This window comes from Leptinotarsa decemlineata, unplaced genomic scaffold (assembly GCF_025532065.1).
Source record: "Leptinotarsa decemlineata unplaced genomic scaffold, Ldec_3_MD MMD2_P_RNA_scaffold_2, whole genome shotgun sequence".
Lineage (NCBI taxonomy): Eukaryota > Metazoa > Arthropoda > Insecta > Coleoptera > Chrysomelidae > Leptinotarsa > Leptinotarsa decemlineata.
This window is the reverse complement of record NW_027412529.1, coordinates 8322579-8349695: the sequence shown is the minus strand read 5'-3', so window position 1 is coordinate 8349695 and position 27117 is coordinate 8322579. Positions and strand designations below refer to the sequence as shown.

General features: G+C 31.9%; 4 protein-coding genes and 1 long non-coding RNA gene across 6 annotated transcripts; 3 read left to right on the top strand and 2 right to left on the bottom strand.

Moving 5' to 3' along the window:
- Positions 1 to 1206: 1206 nt before the first annotated feature.
- LOC111505941 (transmembrane protein 177) lies at positions 1207 to 4387 on the bottom strand. The gene is made up of 4 exons (XM_023160851.2): positions 3846 to 4387; positions 3720 to 3789; positions 3497 to 3655; positions 1207 to 2012 (listed from the first exon to the last, which is right to left on the bottom strand). Exons 1-4 carry the CDS (start codon positions 4001 to 4003, stop codon positions 1479 to 1481), a joined length of 921 nt encoding a protein of 306 aa, XP_023016619.1. The 5' UTR covers positions 4004 to 4387; the 3' UTR covers positions 1207 to 1478.
- A 515-nt stretch (positions 4388 to 4902) lies between these two features.
- Positions 4903 to 12809, top strand: LOC111505938 (alanyl-tRNA editing protein Aarsd1-B). Its single transcript, XM_074182816.1, has 7 exons — positions 4903 to 5051; positions 5106 to 5225; positions 6618 to 6870; positions 8719 to 8846; positions 10186 to 10439; positions 11022 to 11330; positions 12644 to 12809. Exons 1-7 carry the CDS (start codon positions 5013 to 5015, stop codon positions 12765 to 12767), a joined length of 1227 nt encoding a protein of 408 aa, XP_074038917.1. The 5' UTR covers positions 4903 to 5012; the 3' UTR covers positions 12768 to 12809.
- On the top strand, positions 5449 to 6227 carry LOC141485673 (uncharacterized). Its single transcript, XR_012467339.1, has 2 exons — positions 5449 to 5815; positions 5867 to 6227. It is a non-coding gene; the product is annotated as an uncharacterized lncRNA (long non-coding RNA).
- On the bottom strand, positions 11904 to 15886 carry LOC111505939 (transmembrane protein 203). Of its 2 annotated transcripts, XM_023160849.2 has the most exons (4): positions 15770 to 15886; positions 14820 to 15010; positions 14537 to 14702; positions 13088 to 13347 (listed from the first exon to the last, which is right to left on the bottom strand). In XM_023160849.2, the coding sequence occupies exons 2-4, from the start codon at positions 14970 to 14972 to the stop codon at positions 13238 to 13240; spliced, it is 429 nt and encodes a 142-aa protein (XP_023016617.1). In that variant the 5' UTR covers positions 14973 to 15010; positions 15770 to 15886; the 3' UTR covers positions 13088 to 13237. The 2 variants fall into 2 exon arrangements, with proteins under 2 accessions (XP_074038940.1, XP_023016617.1); XM_074182839.1 differs by lacking the exons at positions 14820 to 15010; positions 15770 to 15886 and having other exon boundaries at positions 11904 to 13347; positions 14537 to 14677.
- Positions 15887 to 18573: 2687 nt separating this feature from the next.
- On the top strand, positions 18574 to 26754 carry Nhe1 (Na[+]/H[+] hydrogen exchanger 1). Its single transcript, XM_023160846.2, has 2 exons — positions 18574 to 20653; positions 26361 to 26754. The coding sequence occupies exons 1-2, from the start codon at positions 18800 to 18802 to the stop codon at positions 26493 to 26495; spliced, it is 1989 nt and encodes a 662-aa protein (XP_023016614.2). The 5' UTR covers positions 18574 to 18799; the 3' UTR covers positions 26496 to 26754.
- The last annotated feature ends 363 nt before the right edge of the window (positions 26755 to 27117 follow it).

Here is a 27117-nt window from a genome sequence, read left to right as displayed (position 1 = left end):
CTTTAGCTAATTTCCAAATATCTGGGAATGTTCCAGATATCAGACATGAATTGGAAATTCTCGTTAAAGGTTTTGCCAATGCTCCTCCACAATCCTTTAACAAAAATGATGGGATCATATCTGGGCCTGATGTCAGTTTGTCCTTAAGTTTTATCTCAAACTTATGATAAAAGTTTGATGTGGCTGATACACACTGTATTTTAAATCATTGGAACACATGAAGAGAAAGGTAGAGGATTTTGTGTTAGATCTTAACAATATGTAATAATAATAATAGTAACGTTTATTTGACGAGTAACGGGTCAGCCAAACGTAGGCAATATACATATGAAATCTAACATAAGGGTACGTTTATGAATATATCATAATCAGATATTGCCCAAATAGACGTGTTGTTGAAATAACAACTTGAAACTTACAGGCTAGAAGAATTCAGTGACAAAAATATCAAAAACAGGCATATTATAGTACAACAGATGAAAATAATGATAAATGGAAGAAAATAATAAACATCAAAAGATATTTACTTACATTGTATATACATTAATTGATTATTACAGTTATAATCATTATCTTGTTAAAATTGAATACAGCTTCTGACGTGGGTAATTTGCTCCACTCACTCAATCGACCGCTGTGTGAACTGGTGGTTCGAACCGCAAGGTCGGACGATCGATCACACGTTAAAAGGTAAGACCTCGTTAATCCTTGCACCATTTTTTTCGACTTTTGAGACAGCTGGTTTACGGAAAAACAGATTTTAACAGATGTATAGTATTTTTCTTCAGCTTGTTTATTAGTAATATACTTTTATTTGACATTATGGATGTTCATTAAGTATCGGCCAATTCCATCCCATACTATACATGTTACTAAAACTCATTCAAGAATGAACGCGACATATATTCAATTTTGAGGACCAGAAACGTCAAGTGTTGTTCAATTAATTTGGAGCGTTACAGTTCTGGCGAATGGAAAAAGTGTTGTTGTTGTTTATTGAAAATCATTTCAGCTCCAAAATTCAAAACTCATCAAGTTCATTGGAAATCATTAGACATATTACACTAATTAAACAACACAATTTTCACTAAACAGTTTTACAAAAACGCAACATGTCTAGACATGCCTGAAGAAGCTATTTGTAGTATAGTGAAAGACGTGTTGCATCGGCCAATTCTATTATATAAACAAAAATTATTTCACAACTACAAATTAAAGAATTTTATTTTATTTAAATAACAATAAATATTCCACATAAAAGACTTTTGAACACTAGATATCCAGTAGCTATATACATTACTTTATAGACAATTTCATTATCTTCAATATAATTTGTAGGAAAAGTTTAAATGTCACTAAAAAATACATGTTTCAGATGTGAACAGCAAAATTTTTATACAACAGTTAACTCAAATCATACAACACCACTTTTTTTAGAACCCTACATAAAATGGTATGATTACTACTATAATCAGAGTCTATTCTACAGTTTCAAAAATTGACTTTCTATGCACTAGCGGAAGGTGTTTGTTTCTTATTAAAAAGTTTTCATTTCCATGTATACTGTATAACTTCTCCCCCTCTCTTCCCAATAATTTTCTTAATGCCATATTTCTTTCTAGTATCTTACTATAAAATTCTCTGCCGCCTTTAGCAAAAACTTCGTTTTTATCTCGCAATTCCTTATCAATTGTCTCCTCGATATATAGTTGTAACATATCTTTGGACATTGCGTAAAACCCAAACACAAACAAACCAACCAGCATATAGAGCACAACTCTCAATTGCCGGGGTTTGGAATAAAAATCAAATTTTTGATTGATATGTTGACTCAGGCCGTAAGCTACCATGCAAGAAGCTGCTCCACAAAGCATGTCAGACATTGGTTTCACTGAGTTCCGGAGTTTAATTTCTCTCGCCATTGCATATAATTGGGCATTTTCGGAAAAAATAAGAGATTTCAGAAACTTCTGGGCCTCCTCTGTTCCCCAAGGAACTGATTCTTGACGTATCTGGAAAATATTAAATGAGATGTTTACTAAACAGCGTTCAGCACAGATTTAAAAACGAAATATAAATTATTGGCATTGAACTTTTACAAATCAGTTTCAACTTTTTCAGGTTATTCACCAGGAGTCGTCAGGACATACATTTCCATAAATTAAAGGCTTTTTTATATCACTACATAATAATTTCAATAACAATATTTGGTGTACTTTATTCAAAATTTATATATTTTTAACTGTGCAACGAACTTTGTCTACTATTTTGCGACAGTTGAATTCAGGTCATCACATTACTGACAAATAAACCAAATAATAGGGTCTCTATAACTGGGTTATCTTGGGGAACCCTAGTTTGTTTTTATTTATTCAATCATTTTATTGACATTATGCAATGAAAGAATATAGAACATTACATTAACTTATGTTACAATAAAATACATATAGCAATAATACTAGTACCTATACTCTGCAGTTGAGAATAAGGCTAAATTATTTCAACATTAAATGCATACTCACTTGAGACTATTTTTGAATTTGCTCACAGATACCCCATTTATGAAACAAAATATCCATAATTTGTATTACGGAACTTCATGTGAAACAAATTGCTAGACCTTGAAATTCTGTTTGGATCATAGAAATGTCTTTTAAACAGCAATCTTATGATTGTCGTAAAATGGAAACCATATCACTGAACCCCAACGTATTATTGAGATTACTAGAGCCATGTAAACTATCCTTAAGATTTAACGAGATAGATGTTTGCCATGTTGAATATTGAATCCAAGGCATTTTTTGCCTTTATCACAATATGGTTTGAATGGTCTTTAAATTACAGTTGCTTATCAAAAAAACACCCAGATGCTTCAAAAAAGACACATATACTGAACCCTGGCCATTGATTAAGTAAGAAGTATCAAATGTTTCATTTCTTCCATGAAAATTTGAATACAAACATTTTTCAATATTCAGTTGCAATTTCTTTTCAGAACACCATGTAACTAATCTATCGAGGTCAAATTGCATTAATGCGAGATCATAACGTGACCTAGCTTCCCGGAAGAAACCTGAATTACATCTTACATAACACCTCCAACTTCAACTTTTGGGTTCAATTACTTAGGAAACTACTGAACCATGATACAGCTAAGTTGAATAAACCACATAGCGGCAATGTTTTCATTGCCGCTATGTGGTTGATCTCCTAATCAAAAGCCTTGGAAAAATCAGTATACACAGCATGTTAGTGGTAAAAAACATAGAAAGTTAGAGAATTGAAACAAACTTTCTGTGTTTTACCATTGTTAGCGATGAAAACCATAGAAAGTTTCAATTCTCTTTTCTTCATTATAAATTATTTTATATCTCATACATATTGTGTAATATCTGCAATATATACACAATTGTCATTCACTCAAGACATTTTATTGATAAAATTTTAAAAATTAGGGATTTGCATACATCTTAAAGTATAAACTTTAAATGTTTACCTTTATTCTTGTTTTATCAATTTTTTCAGGATCATCATATGTAAAACTGAAGGGTAATCCCACTATTACTCCATATTTACTATAGGAACTTCCCAAGCTCATAACATCAAAACCATAGGTAAAAAATGGTTGATAGAGATCATGATATTCAGGTTCAATCTGAAAATCAAAATAAGATTGAGTACTTCCATGTTGCTTTGCCTAAAACATAACATCTCTTCACCTCAGTCAGTTCTAGAGCCCTTTTGAATCTTTTCTCTAAATGCGGGGCGAGTGGTTCAGGCAAGCCATTTCTACAACCAAATTTTGATCAACTTTGAAGACAACCATAGAAATATTGATAACATACTTGTATAATCTAACAAAATCTTTATATTTGTCCAACAGTACAGTTTGTGGTAAAAAATGCCCGGCCATTGTAGCTACTACTGCTGTCCCAGCAGCATAGAAACTGAATGTTTTCCCCTGGTTGGTGAGAAACCAAGAAGACAATCTATGGAAAGACATGCTGAGTCTGAATTAATATTTATTCATCGAGAAAAAAAAATTAAAAGCATTCAAATTTTCAACTACTCCTTTACGCTCCCTTAACAGGTAAATACAAGTATAACTGTGTTAGGTTAAAGATTCCATGGTTAAAGATCAACTCTTCTTCCTCTCTTCTGTGAAAATCTGAACCTGAGGAAGTAACGAATAACGATCTATCAGATACCGACAAGGGACATTCCATGGTGGGTTTAAAAATTCGGCATATTCTATTTGTATTATTTGCTTGTAACTCCAAACATTTATCACAGCATAATTGGAGTAATCGCAAAATAACCATTGTATTGAACGTTCATAATTGTACAGCAAGTTTTCATGTAAATAATTTATCTGCTGCAAGTTGTCATTTTCTTCCAAAAATAAACAGTCAACTCAATAGTTATTTTGTGAAAGATCATGATACATAACTGAAGTTATTTTTTGAGGTTGAAAATAATAATTTTCCGGAGAGAGATTGGCGTTGATAACTATGTACAGCTTGTCAAATGTAGGAAGAGCTTGTTTTTTGTCTTAATCTGGAAATAATGATTATATTAGTTATTTACATTTTTCTTGTATTTATACATCCCTTCAACTGTTTGAGAATGTGTACATATAAATAATATTTTTAACTAAATGTGAAAGATATATATTCGTAGCAGTCTGTAATAGAAGTATTTAATATACGAATGTAGGCTTTCACAACTGGCGTCAATGTTTTGGTTGGTTTCCGGGTTTTGACATGGTCTTCTTTGATTACAATCTCCAAACGTTTCAACTGCAACTGCGGCAGTCATCTTCAGTTTCAGTTGATACGTCAAGAAGAGTACTTCGACCACGCCATTTCAAGTAAAGGGCGGTGCTTCGCATATGTCTATTTTACTCATTTGTTATTGCAGCTGCAAGGCAATCTCATAAAAAGAAAGAGAAGACGAAATTACATTTGAGTTTTGAGGTTAAGAATTTATATTTTGAATTTGGAATTTTCAAAATGGTATTCAAATGCCAAGAAGATTCTTTTCTGAAGGAGGTATAAACATTAAAAAAAAGTTTCGTCTTTTTATATATTCTTAATTATTTTTAGTTTACCTCGAAAGTTGTCGTGTGTGCAAAGGTGAAATCAACAGACAATAAATCAGAAACTCCCGACTGTTACGAGGTTATCTTAGAAGATACAATATTATTTCCTGAAGGAGGAGGTCAGGTATGGGTTGACTGTTGACTGCTTTCTAATATAAATTCAGGATAACATGGTACCACTTGCGCTCAACTCATAGATCCAGGCAATCTAAGTTCATGGACATTTCAGTACTGTACTGTATGGAACTAGGATTACATACAATTTTGCAAGTAGTGTTCTGACTCTAGAGCACGCTGCGACAAAAATAGTTGTACACTTTTTGAGTCATTAAGATACCTAGGCGAGTACATGCGTTTTGTTTTTCAACTTCAATTCTGATTCGATATTTCTAGTTTCCAAAGGTTAAATTTTGAATTATTTTATAGAAAGTGGAATATAAATGTATTTCAATTAATGTTATATGGTTTCTGGGAAAAACCAAGAATGTATTTAGCGTCTTTTTTACCAAGTTGAACATACTTGCATTTTTGACTTGTCAGATTCAATAGAGAAGTTTCTGAAGAAAATATCTATAGAAATTGATAAGAGACTAGATGGAGATATGTCTGATAATGAAACTGTCAAGTAGTCACAACAGAATCGTATTCCATCATTTATTGGGAAGGATAGTGAAAAATTATGCCACAAACAGATGTTGACAGACTTTTTACTGTGTAAGATGCAGCAAAAATACTAAGCATTGTCCAATGATAATTATTTTTCAGTAGATAAATATAGCTGGAAACAATAGCTGAATGATTCATGCAACCACCAGCCACAAATATCATTTCTAGAAAAATGCTGTTGAAAGAACTTACATCTTTCATCATTGAAGAAATGTCTAGCACAACAAATAAATTTGGCGAGAAGGTTTCAATAAAGGAGGCGGCAAACATTGATCCAGTATTTGCAGAAATTACAATAAAAAGAATGAAAAAATAGAGATTTTTTCAAATTTATTTATGGAAAATGTGCAAAATATATCCAGCACATGTCCAAATACTATATGAAACATATTTCTTTCAGTCAAAAATGTATTTTTAGTTATGTTTTGTGTATAAATATTGAGTAAAATGAAATACACTTGCCTGCAATTTATTTCCCAGTAAAAGATCATTTCACATTCATTACTGACAAACAAAATATTGATGAAGAAGTCTCCTCATGTATTTATTACTTGTTAATGAATTATGTTGATATTTGATTTGTTTTAATAGTCATTTTTCAATTAACTTATTCAAATGCACAATAAAAAAGCCTTGAAATGTATGTTGTATGAATGTTGCTACTGAAACTTAATGAGCAAACTATTTAAAACTTCTTAAGACTCATGACTGGATGCATGAATCCACCCAAATAATACATTACCCTATTTAAGGACAGGTGTTTTAGAGTCAACACAAATAGTAATGTCGAATAGTTTAGCGTAAGTAATGTAATGTTGAAACCTACCAAATTCATTATCAATAATTCCAGCCTTGTGACTATGGATTCCTCAATAATATACCTGTTAGACAAGTCATCAGAAGAGAAGACAAAGCAATTCACTTCATAGATAAACCTTTGGATATTGGAGCAACAGTAAAGCAAACCATAAATTGGGACAGAAGATTTGATCATATGCAACAACATTCAGGACAGCATTTACTCTCTGCAGTTCTTGAGAAAGATTTAAAAATTACAACTGTTTCTTGGTGGTTGGGTGAAGAAGTTTCTTATGTTGAATTAGGTATACCTAATAGTATTATGATTTTGGTAAATATTTCTTTCAACAGCTGGCATTATACTGCAACATGTGTTTCGCTATACAAAAGCTTTTACAAAATTAGTTCTTTAAATAATATATTAATTTGAATCATAATGACCTATCTAATTAATGACTGACGATTTTACCAGAATTCAGCTATAAACTAATTTGAAATTTAAACATCATGAAATAAATGTTACCAACTCTTCAAATGAACATTTAATGAAGTAATTACCAAATTTCACATTAGAAAACATATTCAACATAAGGGAAGAATTCATTTCTGACTGATCATTCAGTAAATTTTCAGAACTCCTTAATCTATTGATTTTTTAGGCATTTCAAAAGATTTTTAAACTTTTTCCAAATGTAATACATCATAATCTTGGTTGAACTCGTGCCCCTCTGCCAAAAGATGGTTTGATAATGTGGAGTTGGTCTTCACGTTCAAGAAACAACTTTCATGTTCCTTTAGTCTTGGGAAAAGGTTATTCCCATTTGGCCAATGCAAAATTTTGGGAGAACCACAAGTCAAATTATATACTTCTGATATATACAACACTGAAGTTTTGTATTTATTATTTTAAATAAGTTGTCTTGTGGTTTTTGTCCGAAACTTTATATTGGCTAAACGGATAGAACTTTACCCAAAGAATGAAAGAACATAGAAGTATTTGCAAACTATCTTTTGGCAGAGAGGCATGAGTTCAACCACGACTATGATGTATTAGATATTTTGAAAGAAAAAGTTTTGAAACTCAATCTTTAGAATGCTTAGAAAATCAATAGATTCAGGAATTCTGAAAATTCACTGAATGACTAAATGAAATTGAATTCTTTCCCTATGTTGAATCTGTTTCCTAAAGTGGAAATTGGTTTATTACATGTTCATATAATAAATTGATAATTTTCTTTTATACAGTCTGAATTTTTAATTATTTTCTTTCTGAACTCTGGTAAAACTATTAGTCATTAAGTGGGTAGCTTCTTTTATATGAGTAATGCTTAAATTTTCAATGAGTTTCTAACGTAATTGTAGGTCATATGATTCAAATTGATATATTATACAAAGCACTAATTAGGTAGAAATAAGTTAGTATAAATACACCTAAGGAAGCTAGTGTATAGCGAAACACGTGTTGCGGTTTTGAAATTTTTTTGGTGAAAATCTCACAATAAAGTGATACTTGAACACAGCACTAGTTTTAGAGAAATTTCAATTATATATACATATTTTTGACTATTGATCACGAATCAAGTCAAATTTTTTCCGCTATGGTCTACTTTTGGAGACAGTGTTACTAGAACGTTGAAAATTGTTTTTATATTTGACAAAGAAGACAAAAAGATCATAATTTCTTGAAAGCTTCTTTTCTTATTCATTGATGAGTAAATTATACTTTGTCAGTTCGACTTTCTTTTAAATGAAACACTGCACAAACTACAAAGTTCCTTGTGAAAGTGCACAATTGAGATGTAGTTTCCCGGAAAACATACAATTTTGATGAAATTGAAGTTCATATGAAGAAACCAAGATGAAAGTAGCAAGTGAATAAAAGTTTCCCGCATGCGATTGTGAAAAAAGGTGCTGTTTTACAAGTTTCTATTATCAAAAGTGTATTTCAGAAATAGTCGATTTCTTGACTTCCGGGTGACATTATCTTGAAAAACAGACCGAAATGATGAGTTTTGATTTAAGATTCGTGATTAGCTGGCAAAATGAAAATTTTTCAAAAAGTAGCACGAGCTGTTGAAACGAATATTTACTAAGATTTTTGTATGCATTTTATTTTAAAGATATGAGGTTTAGGGATTCACATTCGATTGTAGATATTCAACAATTATCAGGTAATGATATTAAAAGAACAGAAGACGTATGTAATGAATATATAAGGGAAGGAAGAAATGTTGCTGTTTCTATTTATTCAAAGGATACCCCTGAGGAAGAACTAGCAAAGGTGGGTAGATACATATGTGAATGAGAAACTGATTAGAAGTACTCAAATGACATTTGCTATCATTACTAGAGTTGAACCAATTTTTAAAAGAGGTAGTAAAGATACAAAAGACCAAAATCTGTTTCATCTAGTCTTTCCAAAATTATAGAAAAAATTATAGATAAAAGACTTAGTGATAATTCGAAATCAATGATTTACCTTTACCGTATGGCTTTCTCAAATCTTGTGTCACTGTTACCAATTTCCAGATCCAAATTGGTAACGACCTGTCGGTCCTTCAAAACAGTTTAAGATTGTCTGTTAACCACGCTCTTTACGATCATTCAACAAAGCATGTGATTTATTGTTCATCCAGATTAAAACCCCATTTTTTTTTCACCAAACTCAATATAAATATTTTCACAAAAGTCTCTAGTTTTACTGTTCAATAGAAATTCATATAACTTTTGTTTATGATGAAGAAAAAAGAAATGAAACTTTCTATGTTTTTTACCACTTTTTACCATTGTTAGTTTATTGTATACGTTTAAAAATGTCCGTATAGGACGAAACTGCAGTAACGTTAGTTACAAATAAAAGTGGTAAAAAACATAGCAAGTTTCATTTCTCTATTCTTGATTATGATTTCCTACCACATAGTAACGGCTACATCCATCAACTTTTGTTTATTTTTTTATTAATTACAATATGTAATTCCTATTATCAACATTGTTTATTAAAAAATAAACATGAAAATTTCGCATGTTTTTTACCACTTGTATTTGTAAGTAACAGTAAGTAATTTGTATTTGTAACATTAAGTAAGTAACATACTAAAAGGACATTTTCAAAGGAATACAATAAACTGAGATAATTAACAATATACAAAACTCTAGGTAGTAACAGACGGTCCTTAACTTAAGTGAGTACCTGAATTTTGTTTAGCTGTGACAAAGTCGGACCGGTATGCTTTAGTCATTTAACAGGTTACATCTGCAATGTTATGCTTATGAATTTCCAAGGATTCCAAATAATTGAATTTCAACCCTTGCTTGCATTGTGCAAAATTTCCATATCGTTTAGATTCAGGAACTTGTGTATGCATTCCAAGGAATTGTTTGAAAACGTTGAATAATTTTTGCCTAGTCTGAAATTTCGGCCACATTGTCCTACATAAACACTATTACACTATGGACACTTGAGCTTATAAACTCCAGATTTCTGTCTCATCTTTGGCATTGAAAAAGAAATTAGATAACCTGGCATGTGGTCTGAATGCCACTTCCACATTGTCCTCTTTGAAAAATTCCGCAATTGTCCCTGTTCTTCTACCAAAATAGAGAAAACACTTGACTTTTAGGTGCGCAGTGCTAGAGATCTTCCAGCGGATCATAAAGGAGATATAAGAGTAATTAATATAGATGGAATTGACAGTAACATGTGCTGTGGAACTCACGTTACAAACCTCAGCCAGCTTCAAGTGGTTAAATTATTACATACTGAAAAAAGTAAACGAAAGGATAAAATATTGTTACACTTTTTAGTAGGAAAAAGGGTTATAAATCGCTTAGAGACTTGTATAGATCGAGAACGGAAACTAACTGCTCTATTGAAGTAAGTATTTCTATTTCATTCAGAGAATCGAAATTTGTATTTAATATAACTTTCATTTCCATAGCAAGCGCCAAACGTAATGGCAAGCGATCGCGCAAGTATAGACCCTCCCAAGTAAATTACTATTGGATTACAATAAGCCTCTTGCCGGCCAATGTCGTACCTGTTAGTGTTAATTAGGGTAGCAAATGGAACATGACTTCTTTGTGATTTCTTTTCATATTTTATTTAGTATTATAGGTAGTAGTACAGTTCATTAAAATGTTATATAATGATACACTCTTGATGATTGGTCTTTTGTTAGGTGATGACATTTTTTCAGAAACAACACAAATTATTCAAACAATGCCAAACGCCAACATCATTAGAGGACAAGTAAATGATACGCATCTGTACAGAGCATTTGTATGTCTTGCAAGACATACATTAGAGGTTACATTGTGCGAATGGGGGCTGGCTAGCCATCACGTTTGGTGCTTGATGTACCATTCTTTACTTTTTGAAATTAATTTTGAGGATAATTGACTATTTAAATTTAATAAACTTGGTGAAAGTTGAAAAAAAAAACCTTAATGTTTTTAGTAATCATTCTTCCCAACATGTTGAATTGGTGGAAAAGCTGCAAAAAAATGTCAAAACCCTTAACAAAAATTTGCAGACTGTTTTGAAGGATCTTGCAGCATTGGAAGCAAGTAAACTAAAAAGTTTACAAGAGCAGCCGCGATATTTTTGCATGCATAGGAAAGAAGCTGAACCAGACTTCATGAATAGTTTTATTAAAGAAATGGGAAATACGGAAATATTTCTATTTCTCTCAACTGGTGATGAGAAAGGTGTCGGCAATATTGTGTTATATGGTAATGAAAAGGCTGTATCAGAATTAGGAAAAATGTGAGTTATTTTTATTCGGATTCAACTGTTATACGAGATCATAAGGAAAATCGGATTTATTTTTTTTTACATTGCCACTTCTCCCTAATACAAACTTTATTCTATCTTGTATTCGTTTTTTCTTGCCAATGATGCATTGCAAATTATATCTGTATTTACAAAATTCCAACATATTGGAACTGTTTTTCTGCAGTAGTCACATCTGTCATTACAAAAGTTGTCAAAATTTGTTCCCATGTTTTTGAATATGAAAATAAAACTCAAGAGCACTTTTTATGTAATCTCAAATATATAGACTTAATAAATCACAAGAGAAGCAAAAAAAATCGTGAATATCTGAACATATTTGGACTTTTTTTTGTATCAAGCACCACATGACTTATTTTCCTTCTCCATTTTCGAAATTAATGATGTTGAGTTGACGTTCGATTTTTTGCTTCCTGTTTAGGTTACCCTATAAAATGTATCAAAGACACTAATATACAATATACAAAAGTTGAATGCAATTGATATGAACCTGTACGAAGAAATACAAACCCAATACCGTTGACCTCCATATAAAAAAAACTTAAATCAATATAATATATATATTACATGTTTATTTATACAAGGCATGAGATCTTAGTATTCTGAATAATTTTACTTTGCTGAAATACATCTCACCCATGTAATTATGTACTGGTTGTGACTGTTTATAATAAAAAATTAAACATATGTCAAAAATTGACTATATTAGGCAAGTAAGTAAATTCAGCAATGTTTATAGCTTACTCGATAACTGTCTATAGTATGAACTACCGATAAGTGAATCAATAGGAAAATGTGCATTAAACATCGATGAAGTTACTTGTCTTACTCACATTCTTGCAAAATTCATATATATTTAAAAAGAAAATCCCTCTCATCACAATATTCACGACCCAATTTCAGTAAAACATAATATAAACTTAGCTTTTTAAGTGTTGCATTTCTAAATGCAAATTATACAGAAGATAAGACAAGAATAAAACCAGTTTTCACAATTGTACTTTTTTCAAAACATAATATAAACCTTTTTTTTTTTAATTGTTTTTAAATGCTGTTTCACAACTACTATTCAACTAGATATACCAGCCCCAATTTCCTTTTTTTTTCCAAAGAATAAATCATTAAAATGAATTTATAACCAGAGATATGAAGAAATTTTCGGGAGTTTTGTTTTCTGTAGTCTATTAGCAATCTTTTTTTATGTTTGGAATTGATAGAAATTTAATAAATAGTAAACATATAGTTGTTCATTCCGGCTAGCTAACTATAATTTTTCAATATTTCAGAATATGTAACCTATTGGATGGAAAGGGAGCAGGAAAAGGAAATAAATTCCAAGCGAAAGTAAATAAAATGGTGAATCGCAAGGAGGCTGAAAAATCTGTTTCAGATTATTTTAAGGAAAACTGAATTTGTGAGATCAAGATTAAATATAGGTTTCTCATATTTGAACTGCTTTTAAAAGTCAACTCTGTTGACATGCTCTCACAGCAATGAGTTGAAGGAGAATGTACAGGGGAGCGAATACTTCTGAATAATCCAAATTTGTTTGTCCCAGAAGCCTCCTACACAACAGGAACTTAAACAAAAATGTTGTCAGCAGAACTGTTCCAGACCAGCTTACCCTCAGAAGGGAAAATTTCATAGTTCTTTCTAGTAACATTCGTATGAAAATTATTATACAGAAGTAAGCGTTCAAAGCATCTCCTGCAAATAGAGGTGAAAATATCAACCACCAATCGATGGTATTCAAATCCACAGAAGGATCATATTTGAATACAAATATTATAGTAAACAGTAGAATTGATATGAGGTTTATCCATATTTCAAACACAGTGAGTCCCAGCCACCTCACAAGTTCCTCTGTTGTGAAGAACATTTCAGTCCTGTTTTTCTAGAGGATCCTGTTTGAAAATTCTTATACGTAGTGCAGAGTTGAACCTCCGTTGGATTTCATAGTCTGCATCATCGACTGCTGGCTCTAGGTCATCTAAAAATATAAAATCATTAATTTATTAATAGACAAGACTATATCATAACAATGGACCCATTCTTGAAAATTATATATTATAAAAGTAAATCATTTCCCAAGTATCCCACAAAATTTTCCGGTTTTTATGTCAATTAACAACTGAGCAAGAGCAATTGAAAATGTAAGATCGCCTGCTATACATTTTGACGTCACACCAGGCAACAAGCTTCGAGCGGTGGCAACCGGGCCTGTAGTTGCAGACTATGAATCACTTCCATCGCCGCCAGCATTCCCTTGTCGCAGAGTCGACTGATGTGACGTCATGCTTGACCACAGTCAACTATTAATTTGAGGGAGAAGATAAAGAGTGAAATTTCAGATTTTTTGCAGATGTACTATTTGAAATATAAACTTTCAAATAATAAAATAAAAAAAATTGTTAAATGAGCCCATTCTTATAATCTAACACAAGAATAATCTACAATCTTAGGTGATCAGTGACAAGTGTTTCAGAGGAAGGTCATATTTTCATAAAATCAAAGATGATGTGAAATATACTGAAATGGATTTTCAAAACATGAAACACCAGATTCATTTGCAATAACTTTGAATTCTTAGTTTTATGCTTTTTCACACAATTTTCAAAAATGTTCAGTTGGAAAAATCAATTCTCCGACTTATTAGGTTGTCTCTCTGTTTATGAACCAACAATGATTTGAGGTAGTTTTACTTACTTATAAGGTTGCAATTATGAATGCTTCGCTAAGAGAGATATAAGAAGGCAAACCCGAAAATAAAAGAACCAATAGAATACAACAAAATTGAAAATTAATATTGTTCTTGGACACAATGTTGAGGCAGAGGTAAAGATTTTGTGAAACCTATAACTCATATCATGTTGGAAAGTTAATCTGCAAGTTCAATCTCCAGAAGAATGAGCCGGTGTTACTTCTAAGCAATTATTGCTAGTTACATTTCAAAAACTTGAAGTGTCAGAGTGATGGAATCCTACAAATTGGAGAAATTTCCTAATTTTGAAACTTTTTTCAATTTCATCTGCATCAACTACTGTGGTCATTTGAAGCCTAATATAAACATTTAAAGTTTCTACTTATATATTATTACTGTCCCTTCTAATAGCATATTTCAAAATATAATTGAAAGACATGATAATTGCTTTCCTAAATTAAATAATACATATACGCACCCAATAACTCGGTGGTGAGGGTATTTGTATGAATTTGGTAGGTGATGTTGCCGTCACATATTTGTAACGCTAGCAAAATCCCCCTTTGAATTGCTGCTCCTAAACAGTGAATGATAATTTCTTTTTCGTTGTTGTTAATCAGTTTGTTACAACGTTCCAATTGTGCCTGAAAATGATAAATAGTGAAACTAGATTATGTTGTGAAATTGAATATTCATATTCGATTTCCAAATATTGTAAAATTATATTGTTCTTCAAACTGTATTTACAAATGTAAACATACCTTGATATTGGTTTTTGAACATACATACAAAACGTTTTCTCCTCTTTCAGGCTTCCTTGGCTGTCGAGGACGACGATTATGTTCATTTGTTTTTCTGTGATTTTTTGATTGAGTCGATTTTCCGATGGAGTTTTTGTTTATGTTATCCGCCATGGGAGATCATCACCAGTCTTCAAGATTTTACTTGATACCAGTGCTGCTCCAAAGCAAAAATATTTTGTACGGAAATGACAGATGAAAATGTATGCTTTTTGCTATAATTGTATAGCATCAATGGTCGCCAACCCTGTCATCAGAATAATTGACAAGTGACAGCTTCCCGCATGATGCAAAGATGGAATAAAGCGATTCGCGCATGCGCAGACACTTCATCGTATGTGAAATGTGAACATTTCAAAGTGGTTATTGCAAATATATTGATTTGATTACTATTTGTCTTGATATTTATTGAAAATTTTGCATTGACAAATCTAGCTTTAGCTTATATTATGCATCAAATCAAATGACAACACAAAGTCTCTTAAAACAAAAATCAAGAGAGGTGAGGTGAACTACCAACTACTATTCATAAATATTTATTTAAAATTCGTCTTTTCTCACTGTGGATTTATTTTTCTTTTAGCGTCAGCGCTTTTCGATAGATTTGACATTTGACTGATCTGAAAATAAAGTGCTTTGTGATCGTGATCTACGAGTTCTATGACAAACGGACATGCGGAATACGCCTATCATAATCAGACGGAAGACAGAGATAGACAGATTACTCGATTATCGAAGACTGAAGTGATTGGAATTTGTAAATATATAACCGTGGTGTCGTCCGAATCAATGCAAAACCAAATGAAGTCAAAATGTATGCTTTTCGTCAATGTGGTATGCATGTACGAAAAAATATTGAATTGTATAGCAATTCGTACAATTGTACAGCCAGGAGCAGCCCTGCTTGATACTGGAGAACCAAATGACTTATCTGTATTTAGAAAAATTCCTAACCAAAATTATTTCCCTTCTTCTTCTACAATTGTGTGACATTTTTTCATAACCTTAACCCTCCACACGAATAGCCAACATTGAAATTACATGGAAAAGTACTGCCTCTCTAATTTAAATTCTTTGACTTTTCGATAGAGGGGCATATGAACCAATTGCTTTTTTCCAATCATTTCGCATTCATAAGTTGAATATATTGAAATTGTGGAACATGTTAATTGTTCACGTTACGCTAACAACAAATGAAATTTAACAATATGACAACCGACACTAATGACAAATATAAGAGTGGTCAACTCACGAAAAATAAATGTACAGTAAGAAAAATCGTCATTTATATAAACGATGGAATGAACCAGCAAAGAAATGGAAAATCAAATCTACACTCCGACAGAGATTATTGGGATATTGTTTTATTATCTATGCGTATGTATTTTCAAAAGTTTGTTCAGTTTCTCAGAACTGAAAAATAAAACTGGCCTGCTTCACAATTTCACACACTTCTTATCTAGTCAATTCTTCGAAGCCAACAGAGTTGGTTAGTGATGGGTATAATCGAATGATTTTGTAGTTGTAGTGTTTGTTGTTTTCGAATTATCATTTGAATTATAAAACACTCGTCATGTGTAATAGAATCACTCAACAGACATCTATAATAGATTCCAGCCCGGATATTCACGAAAAAGTGATCCAGTGGAATTTTGAAAAACACAAGTACTTTTTCTGAGCTGTACGAATTAACTGTCAAGTAGGATTTATCTATACCTGCCACATCGGTTCCTTTAGAACGGGTATTTCCCAAAATGGGAAAATTGTCAAATTTGAGAAGAAACTCCAAAACATCTGAATGAAATTATTTTCCTAGGATGTGAATGTACCTTTATAGATTAAACTATGATTTTTGCTGTGACTTTCACTGTTAACTAAGAACAATGTTTTACACAAAAAAAAAATAAATATGGCTTTGAAAAGTGCTTTGACTTCCTTTTTCGATCTTGAATTATTTCCTAAATAACGGAATATTTCCGTCGACAATATTTTCACTACAGGAATTTTTAGAGATTTTTTATCAGTTTACTGAATTCAAAATTTGTCAAAAATGATAATGTCAAAGTGCCATTTATTCTTGACCTGCTTGACTCGAATTATAACAGCATTATTAATCAGAGTTGCCAATAGAAGTATTTGCTCTTATAAGGTAATTATAATAATGTAATCAAGAGAGACTATTTGACTTTCAACAATATGGAAAATTTCTTGAAATCAACAGAAAAATTCAGATTGAAACGATCAATATACGAAATACGAATCCATCATATCAATCGATGTACTCACCAGTTGTAGACTTCATCAGCTGATGAAAATTATTATACCATTAAAGTTCACAAATACCTCAATAAACAAACGAATCAAACATGATATTCATATTTATGGCTGGTGATTTCAATATTTTGGTATTTAAAACTGAAATAACGTCTGATTATCTTGATGTTATTCCGAAAAACACACAACGAGAAATACTAATATTAAACGAGTCATGATTTCTTTAAATGACCTCTGATTTTATCAAAATTGAGAAAGCATATACAGTTACTGAAAACAATAATAAAAATCGCTATCAATTTTCTAAATTGGTTCACAATGATGTTTAGAATAAGCATCTACAACAACCCTCTTTTGGATAATAAAATATTATGTGTAAAAGTATATAAATATATTAGAACGATGTATAATACTGAGGCAATATTATATAAACTGGTTGTGACAAGAATTATTCACAATTTTGTAGTGTTCATTCTACTACGAATTTACAAATACAACAGACATGCATATTTCATAAGAGTCTGACATTTATAATCCATGCTTGAAAACTCAGTGTGCATTCGTTTTGTGTTGAAGTTGAAACATATGTTCCGCAATTCTTACCCTTTTCTTTCGATATTAATGTCAAATGACTTGTTTCAATACCATTAAACATACTTATCTGGGGTAAAAATGTGTGATGATCATTCATATGGAGTTCAATAAGAAAAGGAAAACAATGAAAAACGATACATGTATTCGTTAGAAAAATAATAATCCACAGACAAAGTCATAAATAAACAATAAGATGATGTCGGTTCTGCATTGCGTGGATGTGGCACTTTGAAGGAGTCTTCTATATGATAGATTGAACTCGCCCACAGTAGGAATTCATGAGCTATTGAATATCAAAGATGTTGATAAATTATGGTGTACTGCCAATTTGAACACTTCGTCCAATTGAAGATGAGAAGCACATTGATATCAATTGAAATGTTTTGTTTGATCATCATTTGAAATTGTATGAAGCGGTTTTTCATTCTATTTTAAATTTTAAATCGGGTCATTTTCATAATTTGCCTTTGGACGGTTTTGATAGTTTATTAGATGCAGCAGTCGCACAAATACGGTGAAATTGACTCTGTACTTTCATTCTTCTCTATAAGACGGGAATAACTTCAGCAAAAATTCTCTTGTCAAAGTATAGTCATTACTTTATTACCACGGTTTTCTCTATCGTCGAAAATCGAATGCCATAAAAGCATAACACCTCCTTCATTTGAATATTATTTTAGTATAATTATGTTTTGTTGATTATTGTACAATTTTTCTAATAAGTATTTTATACCTTTCCCTCTTTCTTTTTTCAAGGTCATAAGATACCTTCAATATGCGAAACATCTCAGCTAATCAGCCATTACTCCACTCGGTTTTTAAATTGTGAAATGAAATAGTTTTCAAATGACGTTTAGGTCATATCATTACGTCACGGTCACGATAAACAACTCACAACTCAACAAAGTAATATGATTGACGGATTATTATTAGAGAGAATTGTAATTATGATAGCGTGGTCTGTGGTTAAAGACTTGTAATTTGTTACAAGTTGTACAAACAAGTGATAAGCGCAAGTACTGAATGTGATAATTTATTTTTATGAAATATGACAAATCCAAGTTGAACTAATAATGAATACCAAAAGCTGTGTCATCTACACAATTGTCTGTTTCGTTTTATTCTGGAATATTGTATCTCTACAAGATGCAAACCAGACCAACTCATCTATTGCTCCAGTGGGAAAACGTGTAAACGACTCTGATAAAGTAAAATCTGCTGATAATGGAAGGGAAGTCACCACTTCTGCAACTGAAAGTAAACTTGAAGTTACACCTTCCCCTACAAACTCTTTTTCAGCAACGAATCTCACAGCATCTTCTCCAAGCAATAAAACTAATTTTACTAGTCCTACTACCACAGTAAGTACACAAAACCTCACCATCCAGAATACAACAACTCAACAAACTGTTGATCCTGTCCCAGTGTTACCAGCTAAAGAATCAGCTGAAGATGAGCATAATAGCTCCATGGCTATTTTTTTTGTCCTGTGTGTCCTTGCACTTGGTATACTGCTGATTCACCTAATGCTTCAGACCCATTTTCAATATGTACCAGAAAGCATAGTTATAGTGTTCCTAGGAGCTTTGATTGGGCTCACCATGAATGCTCTTTCGAATCGGAATATAAGCAACTGGAGGAAAGAAGAAGCCTTTTCACCAACAGCATTTTTCCTTATTCTCTTACCGCCTATCATCTTTGAGTCAGGCTACAACTTACACAAAGGTAATTTTTTCCAAAATATAGGTTCCATACTGGTTTTTGCTATTTTGGGTACAACAATATCTGCTCTTGTGATAGGCTTTGGAATATACTTCCTTGGTTTAGCAGATGTTGTCTATAGGTTAGGTTTTGTTGAATCTTTTGCTTTTGGATCTCTTATATCCGCTGTGGACCCCGTTGCAACTATAGCTATTTTTCACGCTCTCAATGTGGATCCCATTCTTAATATGTTAGTTTTTGGTGAGAGTATTTTAAATGATGCCATCGCCATTGTACTTACCAATGCGGCATTAGAATCGAATAATCCTGATAATAGTACAGGGGAAGCTATTGTACTAGGAATTCAAAGATTCTGTTTGATGTTCTTTGCCTCAGCAGGTATAGGGGTGATATTTGCCCTCGTAAGTGCTTTATTATTGAAACATGTTGACTTGAGAAAAAATCCGTCCCTAGAGTTTGGAATGATGTTAGTTTTTACGTATGCACCATATGTTTTAGCTGAGGGGATACATCTTTCGGGTATAATGGCGATTTTATTCTGTGGCATAGTCATGTCACATTATACCCATTTCAACCTTTCAACTGTCACTCAAATAACTATGCAACAAACACTTCGAACATTGGCTTTCATTGCAGAAACTTGTGTCTTTGCATACCTAGGTTTAGCTTTGTTCAGTTTCAAGCACAGAGTAGAACCAGCTTTGGTAGTTTGGAGTATTATTTTGTGCTTATTAGGAAGAGCTTGCAATATCTTTCCTTTAGCAATCCTAGTCAATAGGTTCAGAGAGCATCAAATAACCAAGAAAATGATGTTCATTATGTGGTTTAGTGGACTACGAGGGGCTATTTCGTATGCTCTCTCTCTTCATCTCAGCTTTAGTGATGAGACGAGACATGTTATCATCACTACAACACTGATAATTGTGCTGGTAACCACTTTATTCTTTGGAGGGTCTACTATGCCTCTATTAAAGTTCATGCAAGCTACTAAGAATCCATCTAGGAGGTTGAAGAAACGCAAGAAAGACAGAGAAGTGACTTTGAGCAAAACTAGAGAATGGGGACAAGCCTTGGATTCAGAACACTTATCTGAGACTACAGAGGGAGAAATGGAAGTTTCATTTGTCTCGGATCGTATCAAAGGATTTGCCAAGTATGACTTGAAGTATCTTATTCCATTTTTCACCAGGAGGTTCACCCAACAGGTTAGTATATATCAATGAAATGTATTGAACAGCTAAATGAAATACATTCAATGCCTTAGTACCTACATAAAATGCAATGATTCATTCATGTTTAGGAAAGATTAGCTTCTTGGATTTCTTCTTCTGAGTCATCTTATAAAAAAGTGGGAAACTTCTGAAAAAAGCAAGAAAATAGTCATTTTGAAATAAAACTCTTCGAACAAGTTTCTATCAGATACAAACAGGAAGAAAAAGTCCACCCGAAACTACTTTTAAATATATGAATATTGAACTACATGGGATTCATTTTTTTCTTGTTTTGGTTGGTTTTCAGGTTTTGCAGTGGTCTTCTTTGGTTATAATCTCCAAACGTTTCAACTGCAACTGCGACAGTCATCTTCAGTGGCGAACATGCACTTTCCGACGGAGAAAAAAAGATCATGTTCGAAAATATCAAGAGGCTAGCAACGTCAAATCATTATTCAACGAGAAAGTATTCAGAAGCACAGAAATACACAAACACTAAGAGAACTTCAACAGAAAGGAAGAGAGAACAAACATACGAAAGATCTGGCACACAGCATTGAAAATCGCCAAAAGGAAGCTAAGTCATCCAAATCGCACAGGAAGTATGTGTGAACCCACCACTAGTGAAAGTTCACGGAAAATCAGCATTATAAGTGCCACGAGAGAAATGAGAGCTTCAGTTTCAGTTTACACGTCAAGAAGAGTACTTCGACCACATCACTGAAGATGACTGCCGCTGCAATTGAAACGTTTGGAGATTATAACCAAAGAAGACCACGGCAAACCCGGAAGCCAATCAAAATAATAATAATAATAATCTTTATTGGTTTCGAAGACCTAAAAGGTATAAAACAAGTCAAAAGAAATTTGAACATAGATTAGGCAAACAATACATGTACTTTAAAATGCTATAAGGAGCAAAGAGAGTTTACTACGAACTCATCCATAGTATAATACGAGTTATCCAGTAAGTATGTTTTCAGCGTTTTTCTGAATCTGAAGTAAGATACCTCCTGATCGATTTTTGTCAATAGGTAGTTGTAAACCCTAATTCCATAGGAAAAAGGGCCATACAGGCATATATTTAACTGATTTTGGGGTGTGCAAAGATGATGACTGAATCTTGTTGCGTAATTATGGATGTCATTATGACAGGGAATTTTGTTTCTGTTTTTATGTATATAACAGGAAACTTCCAATATATATATATATATATATATATATATATATATATATATATATATATATATATATATATATATATATATATATATGCAGAAGAGTGGGAGTATATTCAATTTTTAAAAAGAGGTTTGCATGATTCTCTCTTATTTTCATTTAACATTGCACATATGCATTTTTTTTGTACTAGGAATAGTTTTTGTGCTGAAGACGACATGCCCCATAACAAAATTGCATATGATAGTCGGGATTGTATTTCTGCAAAATAATAATTTCTAAGAACATTTATATTAATTACTCTCTGAAGACATCTGATCTGGGAAAGCTTACAATTAAATTTTTTTATTGTTTCACTTATGTGAGATTCCCAATCAAGTGTATCACTCATCCTAGAAATTTAATGGTGTGGCACTTCTCTAGAGTCGTTTCCCCTAAATGAATCTCTATATTTTCAGCCGTTCTCTGTTTTGTGTGGTAAATAATAAACTGTGTCTTGCTAGCATTGATATAAATACTATTAATGGCGAACCATAGAATTATTTTTTCCATGAGATCATTGCAAGCTTGTTGATTGAGATCGTGAGATTTTTGTGATACTAATATGGAGAGATCATCAGCGTAAAACGTTAATTTAAAATGTGAGAGGTATTTTGCAATGTCTGCTATGTAGATTGAAAATAGAGCTGGAGCAAGAACACTTCCCTGAAGAACTTCAACTTCCACAGGTGCAAGATGAGAGTGGTGACTTGTGTTTCGACCGCTATTCTCATTGCAAGATATTTGTACATACTGATATCTATTTTTGAGAAAAGATTCGAACCAGCTAAAAGCAGATCCCCTGATAACATAAGACCAAAGCTTGTCAAGTAGTCGATCGTGTGGAACACAATCAAAGGCTTTACTTAAGTCACAATATATTCCTATAGGGCCCTTTTTTTTTTCTAATCCATTGAGAATGTGTATATATGTATCTGTGGTTGCCGTAGATGTGGATTTAGATTTTCTGAATCCATGCTGTTTTCGATCGTGTGGAACACAAAGACTTTACTTAAGTCACAATATATGCCTAAAGGGCCCTTTTTTTTCTAATTCATTGAGAATGTGTGTGTGTATATATATGTATCTGTGGTTGCCGTAGATGTAGATTTAGATTTTCTGAATCCATGCTGTTTTGGGATAATTCTGAAATATATCAATACATTTATATATTTAATGATTATATTATAAAATACTAATATAATCTTTGTATTTTATCTGTTTCCATTCCATTACGAACATTTGGAGTAGTAACTGAATAAGAAAGAAAGATTCCCTTATAATTTAATGTTCATATGTTTGATTTTTTTGAGTTTGTTCATGAATGAAACTTGCCTCAATGATCTACACATCTCTATAAATCATTTTCATTAAAATTAATTACTTTCTTCCTATCTTTTGAAGTTTCCATACTTTTTAGTGAGGAAGCAGGAAAATTCTATGAATGGATAGAACCTAGTTCACCACAATTGTGGTGAACTTCAAAACAACCTGTTCATTTCAGGAAATTTCAGCAAGCAAAATATCTTTCAAGTTATTAGAAACTTCATTCTAATTAAAAAATAAAAATAGATTCCAATTGTATCTTGACGTGATTCAGAATGTCTATAATTTTTATGGATATACTCCACTATTGAGATACAGTATTTAATTTTGGTTAATACACACCAAATATTTACGAATGATTGAAATCTTATCAGTGTTTTTCTTTCGCTAATGTTTATAATTGTATTATTCCATTAAGACTGTAAACTCATTACAAATTAGTAAAAATGAGAAGGTACATTATTATATCTACTGATTAATTTTGGCAAATATTACTTTCCATGACACATAAAAACAATGGGAAAGTTGAAGGCTATGCAGCTTTTACAGATTACTACAGGGATTAAATGGACTAGACTTATTTAAGCAATTCTAATGAATGTTAAGTTTTGAGATATTTATAATAATAAATAATAAAAATAAATGGGCTTTATTCATTGACATACATTGTTTATAAAGAAGAAGTAAATACAAAAATCAATGAAAGGGCGAAGTTCTGCCAAGACTGTTTTACAACTTGACCTGAGGGATAGCATGTTTTATATAGAAATATAAAAATAATTAACTGGTATACATTGGTAAGTAAGTGAGTAGTGAAACTAAGAAAAAACAAATGTTATAAATTCCAAAGTAAATATTAAAAATCTATTTAGCTTAAATAAGGTAAAATATATAGCAAAACATACACAAAGGTGAGACAAAGGGAAAACCATATGAGCAAGGCATAACATGAATATTATTATTATCTATCCAGAAGACTTCAGATATATTTTCAACTTTTTCTTTGAATTATATATGGAGTAGTGTCTAAATTCACTGGGCAGAGCATTATATTGTTTGATAGAGTTGTAAATAAAATTAGGAGAAAAGCAGGCTGTCGAGTGTTTTGGAATAATAAAAGTGTGACGGTTTCGTGTCCTCGAATTATTCTGGATTTGAAAGTTTTATATCTTTCATAAATATAATTTGACTTTTTGTAAATGAGGAATTTATGTGTATTGACGAGTAGGTGGAACTGCCAGGTTTTAGCAATCGGTAACCAACCTGACTCCTCGAACTTGGGGGATATATGGTCGAATTTTCTCACACCATAAGAAAGACGAATGCAATTTTTTTGTATTTTTTGTAAGCGATTTACCTCAGTTTGTATCAAAGCAGGCCCGTAGATTGAATCACAATATGCTAATCTAGACAATATGAGGGTTTCGCAAAGTTTCAACTACAATTTGGAAGTCATAATATCTCTACTTTGATAGAGTTGACGTAAGATACTGTATGAGCTACGACAAAGTGAATTTATATGTTTGTGAAATCTAAGATCAGCATCTAGCAATAAACCCAAGTTCTTGCTGTCTGTAATTGTTTGTAGTAAGTCTTGTCCAAGATGGACATAAATCCTAAAATTTGGGGTTTGTAAATCTTTTTAACAAATACCCTCCGTACACCATTCTCAATCATATAAACTTAGTTCACCATTTCAGTCATACAAATTTTTCAAGAATAGTTTCAGGGTTATGGGTTCATGAGTTTGAGACAAAATCAGATCTAATGCCTAATTTGTTAAAATGTCAAGCTTCTTGTTATAATGAAGATCAACATTAATAACTGAACTATTTAGTCAAATAAATCAGTTGTGACTTACCAGCCACATTGGTATATTGTTGGTGACTTTTAGAATACATGTACCTAAGTATTTCTCAAATACAAAGAACTTCTGCAGAGTAAATGTGTGACTCGTAGTTATAAGTTTTGAAAAAAAATGTGGGTCATCAGTTGATGTTGTTGCATATTTTTTTGGTGGGGCACTTTAAGGAATGCGTTAAATATACTCGTAAACTTGTAATTTTATGAATGAATTTATGCTTCATTTTGCAATGTTATCCAAATTGGTGCTGAAGAGGCAATAAGGAAAGTGTCTTAGTGTCTTATTCCGAAACATCGGATGTCTGCCATGTAAATAAAAATTTACCTTCTCCATATACTATATTGGGTAACAATACTGTGAATGATATCTGATTCAATTCCATAACGAATGTTTGGAGTACAAACTGAAAAGTATTTTGAAAAGGAAGTTTTTGGCTTTCTACTACTTCATCTTGATACAAAACAATGTAGGAATCTTCCAAAGACAGAAAGGAAGCAATTAATTTTAAAAGAAGTAACTGTATACATAGATGTGTAGATCATGCAAAAAGTAACTTTCAGACATAAACTGAAAAAAAGCCCTCTTGAAACAGCTACTTTCATATAAACATTGAATTACAAGAAAAAATAAATTGTTTCTAAACAAATACACTGAATTATACAAGAAACACTTTTCTCTACTCAGTTTAAATTCATAACATTCGTTATGGCATTGAATCAGATATCATTCACAGGATTGCTACACAATATAAATATATAAAAGTAGTTATTTCAAGCAGGATTTTTCTTCCAGTTTGTGTCTGAAAGTTACTTCTTTGCATGATCCTCACCTTTTTGTAAAGAATTTATTTTCAAATTCATTGCTTTCTTTCTTTCTTTGGAAGATTTCCACATTTTTTGTACAAAGATGAAGTAGAAAGCCAAAACCTTCCTTTCCCAAAAAGTAATTTAATGTGTAACATCTTCAAATTTTCTTTTCTTTTTTGAAATGCAACATTAAACATTGGTAGGTAGGTAGAGGTCAACATCTGAGTTAAGATAGACACTGCTTTAATTTTTTATTATTCTGAATTGATATCACCTTATAGCTTTTTTTATCTTTAATTCTTGATAATACAATTTATTTCTCTGCTATAATATGTATTATTGTGTATTCTTATTTGTTAAAATGCATACAAATTTTATAATACATATTATTTTCGTTCAACAAATGATTAAGGTTTTATTAAGATGAAGTAGAGTAATGAAACAACTTTAATATTGCAGGTTGTCATTACCGATTAAAATGTTTCAGGAACTCAAAGATTGCAAAAGTCAGATGACCGATCTAACTAACCAATGGTACCAGGCTATTAGGATTTCCCCCGACCAGTCTGATGATGAAGGCCCTGCTACTGCAAGATCAAGTATTTCCAGTATAGTTCGCTGACTATCAAATAAGCCCAAGGATGAATCTTCAACCTTATTAACTAGCATTGATAAAAAACAGTATTGATATTTGGATTCCTTTTACTAGTCACAATGGATGTACTTATATTTTTATTTTATGAAATACACCACAAAATTACTAGTTTTTCTTATAGATATGGGAGCATGTGATGTGTGTATATTGTTGAACAGTCCGCGGGACTCTAATTGTTTTTGTAAAGTTTGGCGACCTAATAAAATATATATTCTTGTCATGTTAATTGCCTTTTAATTTAAACAAGGTTTCATGTTGAACAAAAATTATTCTCCCACATACTATCCTTTCATCAATCTTAATTTTTTTTCTATTGAGAATGGGTACTTTTGTCTCGACACAGGTAAATTAACCATGTATTGACATGATTTTGTGGGTCTGCATATTGTTACATCAATATGTTTTAGAAGTGATCTCCAATATTTTTATAATTGATTTGAAAACAACTCTGGAAGAACTAGATAGGAAACAATAAAAAATACAGCGGCGGCTCGTCAGAGGAGGCAAGGGAGACTTCGCCTCCCCATAAAATTTGAGGTTATTCATCGCAATAAATTAAAAGATATTGACAAATAATTATGATTATTTT